We start from the raw sequence: 13449 nt of genomic DNA on the forward strand, positions 1-13449 counted from the left end.
ATCTGTCTCCAACTTTTATTAAACCCTTCAAATTGAATTTTGGTTAGAGTTTCTTCCTCAGCATGTGTCTGCTTATAATCCCCCCTATTCTATAATTTCAAGATTTTAATCTAAAAAATATCTGGAGGGCACCAGCCTTGGGAAGGTCATTTTGGGTGGAGGTATATCTAATAGTCAGATCATCATGCAATAGAATTTAAAATACAAAATGACAGAATTGGGAAGCTATCTACAAGACGATGTGATTTTATAAGGGTCCTTCTCTGTTATGATATATAAACTTTTAAAAAAATCATAACACTTCATGTGAAATGTTTGGACATGGATAATTTCCAGATAAAACAGCTTCACTCAGGCCTATCATTAATTGCCCAGCATACATATTTACCTTATTTGGTCCTGAATCCTGAAAATAAAGCAAATACCAATTAAAATTTCACAATTTTATGTTATCAAGGCAGGTTTTAATAAGATTGGATCTGAAAACTAAACTGTGACTTTATATCAATTGTATATCTTCTCCCAATGAAAACATATAACATAATCCAAACCAGTGTTCATTTTACTAATTTAGAATAGTAGAGCAAAAGCAGACAGAATTGAATCAAGAGAGCAGAATCCATATCTTCATTCAGCCCCTGATTTTCTACATATCCTATTATCCGACATTGCTGTAATGCCATAATATCTTCCCTGCTCATTTGCAGAATAGACAAAATACAAAGATTATTCAGGGGAACAGAAGATATGCTAGAATGTTTGTCACAGAATATTGGTTGGGTGTTCTCATCAGTAGCCTTCTTGTATTATTTGCATGAAGGGCTCCTGTTTAATTAAAAGAGGTTTGCTGTCCATCCTGATTTTGGTGCACTGAATTAAGCCTAAGGAAATAATTATCTGGACATGTGGAAGCACAATTGCTGACCAACTGAAGAGATCTCCACAAATATACCAGGTTCCTCCTTTAGATCTTCACCTAACATAGTGAAATTAGGGAACAAAGCAAAGGAAACAGGGTTGATGGCAGGGACAAAACATGTAGTCCCTTAGCCACTTAATACTGCAGAACATCTTCATACATATAGAAGTGCATAAATACCAACAGTACTATATCTATAATGTAAATAAATGTTTGCAATTATTTTTCCTTATTCACAGGCACATATATCAAAGTACTTTGAAATGTCTTAATTCTTTCTAAAGTAGTAAACCTGTGAATTCATGTCTATAGATGTAAATTCAAATCTGCAGGTATTAAATTCATACAGTTGTATGTACCTCCTTAGGCAAAAAACAGAAATTAATGTAAGTGTCAAGACAGTGATAGGTAACCTTCAAAACAGTCCTTGATTATTTTAATATTATTTTAATATTAATTCTCAGGATGGAGTCCTTGAATATTTTAATCTGAGTTTTCAGACATTTACAACAAAAGAAGCTGGAATTCTGTATAAGGTTTCTTTTCCATTAGCAGGTTAGTGATTTTTGAATTCAGGAGCAAAACTAAATATGGCTTTTTTTCCAGAAATCAAATGGTTGAGTCATATTTTTATTGAAGCATCTGTGAAACGAATTAGGAAAATAAAATTTTGCACTTTAGTTGTAAGAAAATGTTCTCCTCAGCTTATATCAAAAGAAGCCTTACCATCTCAGCTAGAGCAGAGATAACCTTTCCTAAGGTTGTTAGTGATTTATTGATGTTTGCTCCTTCCTGTGAAAATAAGGATACCCAATCAGTGTGGGGCATTGAATTTTGATAAATTTTTTGCACAGAAACATATTTAAGGTGCTGAATCACTAACTCGCCAGAACCACCAGGATTTAGAGTTATATTACACATTCAAGTGTCTCTTTATTTAACTTTGCCATTCTTTCTTATCATAAAAGAGCTACTACATATGTATGTATACCAATCTAAGATGTCACTGAAGAGTTCCATCTTCTAAAACCATAAAATCTTCAGATATTTTAGGATTGCAACTCCCAGAATTTCTAGCCAGTATTGCTGGCTATGGATTCTAAAAACTGAATTCCCAGCACATCTGAAGGAATCAGGTTGGGGAAGACTGAGGCAAGCCAATCAAGTTTAGGAAGTGTGTTCCAAATAGAAAATAATAGAATGTGTAAATACAGACAACATAAATGGTAGATGAACAGCAATTGTTGTAGGGAATTTTATCACAATTGGTTTGCCCTTCTCATACTTCTGGCAAGTCTTTCATCATGCAGAATTCTTGCCTCATCCACATAATTATATAACAGGAAGGATGATCTTAGGCAATATTTTTTCATGCATAGCCTTCCTTTGTTTTCTGAGTGCTTCTTTCATTTTTATTTTCCTAACCATAGAAGGGCAAGCAAACAACACTAAGAAGGAAAAGATGTAAAAGCTACACAATATATTTTGATTTATAGTACTACAGGTTTTCTATCAGGATAAATCAATAGCTTTTCAAAGGATAATCTCATTCAACAGTTTTAAAACTTAATGTGCAAAGACATGTACATAAATATCTCCCTTAGTCCAGGTTATTTTTTTCCTTACCTTAAGTCTGGTGCCTTTTGCTCCAGTGGAGTCAGCCCGTTCACTTCCTGCAAGATCCACCAAGCTGATTTTGCTGACCTGAAATGAGCAAACAGATTAAATATTGCTTTATATCCAACACAGTATCTACCTCTCAGATTATTCTCTAGCACTTAGGCATGATGGAGTATTTGTTATTAATAAAGGAAGTCTAACCATTGGGAAAAACAAAATATGAAGTGAGTGTTTTAGCAACCACACAATTCAGAAAACAGCCATCTCTGGGATGATCCCAGATTTTTCTAAATTGACTTTAATGAAGAAAAATTATAAGGCAATGTATAAGAAATGAAACAAGGATGCTTGGATACTTATATGGTGGAATAGACTCAAATGATATTGGAGAATAGGTGTTGCGTTGGGATTTGAACTGCCCAAATTCTTAGCAACCATAATATTTCCAAGAATCTGGACAGCACCTCTTTAAGCAGGAGCAAGGAGTTCAGGAGGACCCCCAAATTGTGCACAGGATCTCTCTGAGGCATTGCAACCCCATCCAAAATGAGATTTAGCTTTACCTTTAAATTTGGTTCCCAGGATTAATCTATTATCACATAATTGGTATCGCATCAAGCCTCAAAAAGTTCTTTCTCTTTCTGTTTTAAAGTGTTGGCTCCAAAGTTTCCCTCAAAGTCTCCTATCTTTTCTCAATGCAGAGAAAGATTGTCTATAGATATGTGACCGAAATTGAAGGGGGGAAAAGCTACCTTCCATTTGCTCCCTGTGCACTGATGCTTTTTACCACTCTCTTCATTATATCACCAACTTAGTCCAACTGACAGCTGAGCCCAGAGTCTTTGTGGTGGCTGGACAGTACTATTACAAGTGAGATGGTATCAGACTGCACGCATGAGTGCTCTTGACCAGAAAATCAATGCATACTAATTTTTTAGTTCACCTTCTCAGTGGTGATGTCTGTCTCTGCATCATGTCTCTTCTGGGTGAAGATAATATTGAAAACTGCATGCGAGCGGCTGCTCGTTTCATTCATATTAGTGGCTGCCACTGTCCTATTGAAGAAGAGTAACAGGGAATTTATTTATATTTGTTGTCAGGAAAGTAAAGTTGATAAAAACAAGCAAATACTAATAATATACAGATGTTTAAAATATCTTTCCTTGGTTTAGAAGCTTTCAGATATATTACTGTATTTCTCAGAATTCATAATTGTCATGAAAAACTGCCACAGTGGCTGTGAAATGTAATTTCAATACATCTGGTTGGTACCAGGTCAAATGTGTGTGTTTAGAAAACATTCAAATGAATGTTTTGCTTATTACAATTACATAAAGTAAAGCATCTCTCTCAAAGTGTTCAGACAGCTGCATCCCCTAGAACAGGGCTTTTCACAGATTGTACCACTTTTAGGACATGACAATATTTGAATACCACCAGTGCTTAGCAAGGTGTCAAAAACGTGATGACTAAAAAAAAGGGGGGGGGATTTTGGGTTTTACTGATTAGATTCATTTGTTGTTATAGAAATGGCTAGCTTATAGTATTATGAAAAAGTAAAAAGTTGAGGTTCAATGTTAACGCTTCCTTCTACTGCAACAGAGGAAGTCGGAAGTCAATGCCTTTTCTTTTCTTTTTCCCTTCTCCCCCTCATTTTTTCCCCTTTTTCCTCACTGTGTCCTACTATTTGCTGTTGTATTTTATTCTATAATCTAATAAAATGTTACAAACTGTAGAAAAAAAGGAAAAAAGTACCAGTTTTAATTTCTTCGATGGCAGTTCCTTTGCTGAATCACTTTCCCTTTGCACTGACAAATGTATGATGAATTTATCCATATTTATTAATATGCACCACTATCAGCTGGCTGGTCAGCCATTCTTCCCCTCTCCCTCTTCTCTTCTTCCTCCCTGCTTTCTGAGCTCTCCTTCCACAGTGTAGTAAGAATGCACATACACCCCAGTCCCTTCACTGTACCCCTAAAGACACAGGAATCAAGCGCAAACCAAGAAAGGCTCACAAAAGCCTCCCAGAATAAAGAAACAATAAACTCCATGTTTTTTTCTTTAAGCTGCCTCAGGCGTGTCACAGGTTGTAACCGGAGCCTAAAAGGCTCCGACAATTACAAAAAGTGATAATCTTAAATTAAGCCTGTTTACCTGCAAAGAAAATGCGTAAGATATGGGGATAAAACTAATTACATTTGTTTAAAGGGATTAAACCTACGGAAGCCAACACTTTAGACTAGCCCTTGTGAAACAGACTAAAATATTCCAATAACCAAAGCACACAAAACGAGCCTCTGAATTACTAAACGCTGTAAAAACTGTATGAAATCCTTATGGTAACCCAATCAAGCTGCCAGTTGACCAGGAACCCACTGGCTTCTGAAATAAACCAAACTTCTTTCTGACAAGTTTGTCTCCTGGCTTTTCATTTCATCAGCACTGATTACATTCTCTTGGCTGGAGAAAACGAACCAGGGGACCTTTTCTTCCAGCAACAGATTCTTCTTCCCTGTCTCTTTTTCCTCTCTGCCTGCTGAGCTCTCCTTTCACAGCTTCTTCTCCGTCCTCTTTCCCACCAAAATCACCTTCTTTTTTATCCTTTCCTCCCCCCCCCTTTTCTCTTTGGTTCACCTCCAGCTACGCACTGCTTCCGGAAGCACCAATCAGCTGGAACCCTGTGGTGCTCCTGGGGCTTCTGCTGAGCCTCGACAGTCCTGCAATCCAGCTGCTTCTCCCTCAGGCTTGGCTTGCTTCTGTTCATTTCCTTCCCCTGCTATACTTGTCTAGGAGGGTTGTATACCACCTGCCATGTGTCAAAGTACCACTGGTGGTATGCGTACCACCAGTTGAAAAGCCCTGCTCTACACTTGGTATAGCAGCTTCAAGGAATTTATCACTTATCTTGATGTACATGTACATAAACAGCTGCACTGCTTCACCCTCAATCTCAGAGAAAGTATTGTCTGCACATATACATGCATGCACAGGTAACCTGGGAAAGCCCTCAAAGCAGCCATGCCACATCATGAGAATTGGAATGCCTTGAAGACTTGAAGAGTGGAGCACTTCAATTTTAATATTTGAAACAGCTTAATCCCGAACAATGGTCTTCTCCAACTGAGTGTCCTCGGTACCTATTGAACTCCCATCACTATTCACCAAGCTATGGAGAATTTATTTAAATTGTAGGCCTTTATGTCTAGAGGCCAATAGGCAGGTAAAAAAGCAATCAATAATGAGGAAAAAAAATCAGTAAACAAGATGCATGACATGCTGACTCAAAGCTTGCAAAGTTAAAAGTTTTTTTTCAATTCTAGAAGACTATAAGATGTTCCATATCTACCCATCCCACATTACCATCTCACTACTAACAGGAAGCACAAATATGTCCAGTTTTTGCTGGAAAATCTTTCCCCTCTTTTCTTCAACATCTCTCCACCTATGTAGCTAAACAATATTCTGTAAGTTTTCTATGGGCTTCTCAAACTAGAAGATATCATGGAGAACTAAACAACAACTGATGCTGGGCAGTTTAAGCCTTACTTTATTGAGTGGTATATAAATTATAGTACTTGTATATAAATGAGTAAAAAAAAATAAAAAAAGTATAGTGTTTTTTATAGCAGGAAAAATTGGGGGGAAAAGAGTAAAAATGTAATCCTTACAAGATCTATATAAAGGTGAAAACTCTCTAGAGATGGGAATCCTTGGTTTCTCATCTTCTTTATGATTCCACTTCAATGTAATTCACTCCTTCTTTTTTGCTCTAGCTATGGAGAGATTGCTGCTAATGTGCATGTCTAATAGGGTAAAGTATTGAAATTCTGAAACTCACAAAAGAACTTGGACTTCAGTCCATCTAGCAATATTTTCATAAGGCCAGTCATGAGACCATACTCTATGCCATTCTTGTTTGAATTATTTAAGTTAAGGTTAGTGCCCTCTGTCAGAACTATCAACATATTCTCTGATATTTTTATCACAGTAAAATTCCTGTGAAGGACTTGACTAAAAATATTAATTCTGAATGATTTCATAGGAATGCTAGAATGAGATATATTTTCCTTGTTCTTTTTACCTTGCTTTGTTCCCAGAGTCCATTAAATCCTGAATATCATTGTATGAAGTAACAGCTAGTTTTGAGAGATCTTCAACATATGGTCCAAGGAGAGGATGCTCTCTGACCCTCAGGTTTCCTTTATTCTTGGGATTGAGGAGGTCACGCACACGCTCACAATATATTTCCATGTAACTCACCTGCAGGACAAATTGCACTTATTCTGAGAATGGTATATTTAAAAAACATTAGGGCAAGAGAAGCAGAGAAGGACACTAAATATCTTGTGGGCACTGACTGATATGTACAAGCTGCATTTCACATCTTCAACCCAGAACAAAAATTCACAGGTTCCAGCAAAGAAGAATACAACATTGTGTTTTATAAATGTGAGCAGATTTCAGAAATAAAGTCTGTAAACAAATAAAAGGTATTTAGCTATGCAGATAAGCATTTTCAATGGCAATCCTATTCACACAGAGGAGGAGCAAGACTGAATAAAGATAGTGGAAATTTCTTCCAGGTAAAATGCATATAATAGCTCTTTTTTCTACCATTTTTTTTTCTGAATTACCCTTTCTGTCTCTATGAACCATAAGAACATGAGCCAATTGTGAAAGGGCTTTCCCAAGTCAATCCATATTTTGCAAGTCTGAAAACCTAGTAATTTTTGGCTGATGGCCTTGCATTGTTTTCAGTTCTCCAAGAAAATGAAATGAAAATATTGAGTAGCTAAATAATGTCAACTATTCCATTACAAAGGTCTTCCAGCCACAAAACACATCTCCCAAATATTGATTGGGTAATTTACAAGGCCATTCCCACTGCTGTCTTCCTGCCAGTAGAGAATTGTCACTGTTGCACACAGTAATGAAGTTCTTCCAGTACTCTCCCAATGCAACAGCTCATGGCCCAGCAGGCAAGACTTGAGGAAATGAATGAGGATTCATTTATTCAAGTCCTGCCTGCTAGCCCATAAGTTGCTCCATTTTACTGTTTATTACTCAAAATGATAAACCTTGAGGTGATTGGCAGAACTACATGAAGCCAGTTCGAATAAGCTACATTAGCAGCCATACGGCTAAGTCCACTGTATGAATACAGCCAGAGAATACAGATATTTTGTAATATGTGATCTTATTTTTCAGCTTACAAGTAGAATATATTGAACTTAGGAAGATAACCTGATCAACCAATAGGATAGGCATCCAGGAATTCTGAAGAATCACCAAGTCAGCCTGATCAATAGATAGGGAGATTAACACTGAAAGCTGATGGGATATTTACAACTTATTAAGCTTTCTTTTTCCATGTTGCAGTTCTAATTAACAAGTACACTATATCCATAGTTAATTGGTATTAATCAGTATATAAGGCACTTCCACACAGGCTAACAAAACAGCTCTAGTTTTATGTGCCATTGTGCTGGTTGTCTATATTTTGCCGCTAAATGTAATTTATTTCTGACACAATTGGAGGGTATTTCCGATTGCACAAAAGATATCCTTCCATTGCAGCCCTGACGATTTGTAGGAGTTCTTCCTCATCCTATCACCTCATTCTTGTCTTTTTTTTTCATCTCTAATAAACCACCAAACCACTAAGTAGTGTCTGTACAATTTCCTCCCAAGGTCAGAAAAGGACAAGTTTACTTCCCAATATGCTTAGTAATCTTATTTTATACTTTCAAAAATAGGAAAATATTAAAGGGGGTGAAAATCTTGATCCCATCCTCTGGTAATTTCACTGAATGATTATTGCATCAATGATCCTCTCCATAATCATAACAATAACAATAATAATAATGACAAACTACTTAATAATTATCCTTGACTATAAAACAATTGTCCACACATGTTACAAAACAAATCTGAGGATTCAGAAATATATTATTAGAGAGCTTTTTTTGGCAAACACTTTTTTCTTCAACTTTATATATTTCTGCAACCTCAGCATAATAAAGTTTCTTTTGCTGCTTGAAACTACCTATAAAAATGATATTGAGTATTGGAAAGTTGCCAACTGTACCTCCACTGAGTAGGACATATTGTCATTTGTGGTGTCATTGATTCGAGAGAAGAGATCCTCGCACAGCTTCATAGCATGAGAAAGACAAAAAAAAGTTACAATTCTGTAACAACAGTACTATTTTACATCATTTAAGTTTTCAAATTGTTTGTAAAAATAAATATTTTCCATAAATAATATTTGGGGAAAGGCTCTTAATTAATTGAAAAAAGTGATCTGGATAAAAATATAAATTCCAACCAAATCATGAATTTTTCTTTTTAATAGAGATATGCAATATTGTAGAAAGAACTATTCCCAATGACAACATCTCGCAACTCAAAAATTTCTATTGTTTTCTAAGCTACACTTCTGTACAAGCATACAAGTTGTTGAACTCATATGCCAACAGTGACCAACTCAGTGATTTATTCAGAGGTCTCCTTCTATGATAGAACGTTTAGTTGAGACTAAGTAAACCAATTCTATTCGTTCTACTGCTTCCCTTTCTTGAATTTTTAATAATCAGGGATAAATCCTTCTTTTGTTTCCATCTACCATTGTTCAATTCTATTCATGCCACATCTTTCTATTTTCTGAAGATGTCACGGGATTTTATATTTCCACCCCTTTCTTGATTGTCACTTGTTAACCGAACTGCTTCATAGGCTTCCTGTCCCAAACATTATTTTCTTGGATTTGTTTCTTACTTTGAGCTATTTCCCATTGTCATAATTACCTGGGGAATTATGCCTTGTTGGTCTTTCTCTTGTTTACCCATCATTGTATATGACTTGCCAGCCCCAGTCTGGCCATAGGCAAAAATGCAGACATTATAACCTTCAAAAGCATGTTGCAGCATCTCCTCTCCAATGTCCAGATACACTTGTTTTTGAGAAGCATAGTTTATGTCTTCAGGCTGCTCAGAAAAAAGAAAAACAGAGATCACTGAGGAGAACTGGAAATGATTTGAGAGAAGACAAAGGGAAAAAATATTTTCTCCCTCTGCACAATATAGTCAATTTGAAGCCCCCAAATGTTCTAGTCCAATCCTCACAAACCTTGATCACTGGCCATTCTGACTGGGACAGATGACTGTTGCTATCCAAACACTTGGAGGGCAATAATACGTCTCCTTGATAGGAACTATTCTAAATTCATTATATACTTAACTTGCATCCGTTTGTCTAACAATATTTAAAATGGCCCTGGAAAAAGTGTCTTACAAACTGTCCTCAAAAGACCATAGCATCAACTCTGCAGTCATGTGGTCACGATTCAAGTGGTTGGAAATTGGCTCACATTTATGCCTGTTGCAGCATCTTGATCACAATATGCTACTTTCCCAGCTGGCTTCAGATAAGCAAAATCAATTAGGGAAACTGGATTTGCTTAACAACCAAGTGATTTGCTTAATGGCTGTAGTGGTTTGTTTAATGACTGTGGTAAAAATGGTCATAAAATTGGGTACAATCGCATGATGATTTGCTTAATGACCACATTGCTTAGCGACCAAAATTCCAGTCCCAATTGTGGTTGTAAGTCTAGGAATATATACATGCATACTTTTTTCCTAATAATTTTTGGGAAAAATAACTTTCATAATTACCAATAATTTAAAGTGGCTCTCTCTAAGAAAAAGGAAAAGTTGTGTGCATGTCTGTTTGTATGAGGGATGCTATCCCGGTCCTGTCCCTTAAATATTGTCATTTGACAGGATCTCTATCTCTACCCTTTTAGCCTTCAGGGTCTATGAATTCCTGGCTCTTCCCCCAAGCACTAGGCTAGGATAAAGGTTGAGCTGTGAGGATGACAGTCTGCTGCCAGAAGTAAAGGGCACTCTTGTTTTTAGCAATATTTTTAATGAAATTGTGAGCTGCTTATTCATATGAGATAGACAGCAATATAAATTCTGTCAGTAAATAAATAAAAAATAAAATAAAATTACTATGAATAATTGGTCGTAGTAGGAATGCTGTGATAGACTTCATGTTAAAGCTTAATTGTTTTACTCCATTTAATCTTCATTTAATTACCACAACTGAAACCAGAACATCAGTTGTTGAGCAAAGTGGTTGTTAAGATGGCATGACTGCCCACATGACTGCTTTACTCAACAACTGCAATCCTGGCATTCCCAGTTGTAGTCATTAAGGAATCATGGAGGTCATTAAGAGCAATAGCACTCATACTGCTTCATAGTGCTTTACAGCCCTGTCTGAGGGGTTTACAGAGTCAGCATATTGCAATTTGAGTCTTCACTGAGTCTTCACTGTACTGACGGTGGAAGAATGAAAGGCTGACTCAATCTTGAGCCATTCAGGATTAAAACTCCTGGTTATAGGCATAGTTAGGCTGCAATACTGCATTCTAACCACTCTACTACCACAGCTCCTTAAGCAGACACAGTCCCAGGTAAGGAGTGTGGGGTGCCTCGGTGGGAAGGAAAACCATGAGAGGCTCAGCTCAGGAGCTGAAAATACTCTCTTCTGAGATTCAAGCAGGATTCTCATCCCCTGAGGAAGAGATCCTTATGCACAGCTTGCTCAAGTCCTCGCAGGGCCTCCCACATCTGCCTGAAACATCCTACATTCATCACCTTACTGTGTTGCCTTTCTGCTCAGGAACTGAAAATCCTGCTTGGATTTCAGCTCTCTCATCTCTAGGAGCTGCCTGAAAGAGCTGCCTGCTGAAGGACATCAGCTCTGCTGTAAGCAGAAAGGAACTTCTTCCACAGGGTGCAGAAATGGAGCATAAATCATCAGGATTTAAGCTCCACTTTTACACCCCATGGGAGAATGTCAACTTCCCTCTCCACATAGAAGGGAATGCCTTTGGCAGGATGCAGGAACAGAGCTCAAATCTCCAGGCTATAGGTAAAAGGAGCTTTGCTTCTGGAATGCTTTCTAGTCCTTTTACCAGCAATGTATATATTTTTGCAGTGTGAACACAACCTGCAATACATATGCTCTTGGTCACATTAGAAAGAGGAAGTTGAAAATTGAGTAGTTGCTAACTTTTTAAGCTGCTGCCAACTGCCTTTCCTGTAGGGATACATTTTTCTAGCCAATCTGAGGTCCCATGTTAACAGAACGACCCAACAAAGTTCAATTCACATTTACATATTTTTTCCAAGATTCACTTTAATTGGAAAGATTTTTTTAAAAAATCTAAGTTTTCGTTTTTGAAGCCTACACAAAGGAATCCCACAACCAACCAACCCCCTCCTTTGTGCCCTAATATCTACTTACAGTTGTGTGAGACCAGTAGGAATAGTCGAAGCTGAAACTTTTGGGTGTCTCTTTGGGTTGCTTTGGATTAATGATAGCTAGGAAGAAGCAGAGTAGAAACATTATACAAGGAATTAGTAAACATCACTTCTAGATTCAATAAAGAGAAGTATCCAAATTCATAAAACTATCCAATCCATGAATTTTAGAAACATTTTTTACCTGTACTTCCTAGAAAGTTAACACCCCAGGTCCCTCAAGAAAAGTTCAGGTTCATCACGAAGAATTGTTTAGTAATCTGTGAACTGGCTAGGTGCATCATGACTTGGCATTGCAAAATCAAGTTACAAATATGCAAACAAAACATCTAAGTACAACATTTTTGCATATCTACAATTTTTTTTAAGATAAATCTCTTCTCTCTTAGACAGACCTGTCAAAAAATGGTGCTCTAAGTTTCCTAACAAATGTCAGATATTGTATTCATGAAGTAATGGGAGAAAAAGCAACACGTTTTTACTAAAAAAAAATGCAAAATAAATACCTTCAAATATTTTTATTCTCAAACCTTTCCTTCAGTAAGTTTTCTCCCGAAAGGAAAAATCTAAGTAGCTGTCATTATAAATATATTACTTCCCTGCAGACATACACAAAATTTACAACAGTGAATACAATTTGCGCATACAATTTAAATAGCAAATAATCTAAAACGAATCTTTATTATATCAAAAGTTAGGTATGTGTACGAAGTCAATAGACTGAAGCAGAAATATGTAACTCTGAATATAAACTGATTCTCTAGATTGGTCTACAAGGTCAAATAGATTAATATCATTATGGTAACCATGCCAAATGAGGAAAGGTTTATCAGCTGCCAACATAAACCATTTATGTTGGATTAAAACATTTTCAAGTAACATATTCAACTACAGGTGATCTTGTAATATAATAAATCTAACAATTATTAGATTAATTATATTCTAATGAAAGGTCACAAGATCACTGTTTAATTTGTTGATATATCTGGGATAATTTCTTCCACACTTTTACTGAAAAAGTAATAGGAAAAAAAAATAAGGCACTAGAAAAATTGAGACATAATAACATTTAACTGGCTTTTCCATATCAGAGATCACAAGTGGTCAAGTATCCCATCCATTTTTTATCATCTTCTGGAATGTCTCATAATGTACACATCTGTGATTGGCTAGCTATCTGTGAAACTTATTCCATAGAAGACAAAGACAAGGTATAATAAGTGCCTTACTCCTTTAATAATTCCTCCCTTTTTTATTGTGAGGCTCCAATGCCTTTTTTGGTAACAGAAGTAGAGAACAGGTTGCCCTGTGGGCATTGCTGAATTACTAAGGGAGGACTGCCAGCTTCCTATCCCTATGTTGTATCATTTCAAAAGAATATTTCAGTTACTTAATTGAAATGAAGAATACTTACTAACTTACTAAATCGATATTACTTGTGTTCAGTTCTTTTGATTGATGGGGAGAAAACAGCTCTCAAGTCAGAATGAATGAAAGTACCTTTTAAATGTGTTGGTCTATTACATCTAGGATTAGGTACTACAAGACAAGTGTTGAATTATCTACTGCAAT

The 13449-nt window shown here is 36.4% G+C and overlaps 1 protein-coding gene across 31 annotated transcripts in view; it reads right to left on the minus strand.

The window, feature by feature from the left end:
* The window catches only part of KIF1A (kinesin family member 1A), a 107969-nt gene that overhangs the window by 65003 nt on the left and 29517 nt on the right, over positions 1–13449 (minus strand). For all 31 annotated transcript variants that reach the window (XM_039356379.1, XM_039356377.1, XM_039356375.1 and 28 more), the window contains exons 3-10: positions 11861–11937; positions 9349–9528; positions 8631–8696; positions 6624–6802; positions 3483–3594; positions 2546–2623; positions 1646–1711; positions 389–406 (exon numbers count right to left, since the gene is read on the minus strand). In XM_039356379.1, the coding sequence (XP_039212313.1) occupies positions 389–406; positions 1646–1711; positions 2546–2623; positions 3483–3594; positions 6624–6802; positions 8631–8696; positions 9349–9528; positions 11861–11937 (776 nt within the window). The remainder of the gene's footprint in view (positions 1–388; positions 407–1645; positions 1712–2545; positions 2624–3482; positions 3595–6623; positions 6803–8630; positions 8697–9348; positions 9529–11860; positions 11938–13449) is intronic.

This window comes from Crotalus tigris, unplaced genomic scaffold, assembly GCF_016545835.1.
Source record: "Crotalus tigris isolate CLP2741 ecotype Arizona unplaced genomic scaffold, ASM1654583v1 scf7180000018824.943158, whole genome shotgun sequence".
Lineage (NCBI taxonomy): Eukaryota > Metazoa > Chordata > Lepidosauria > Squamata > Viperidae > Crotalus > Crotalus tigris.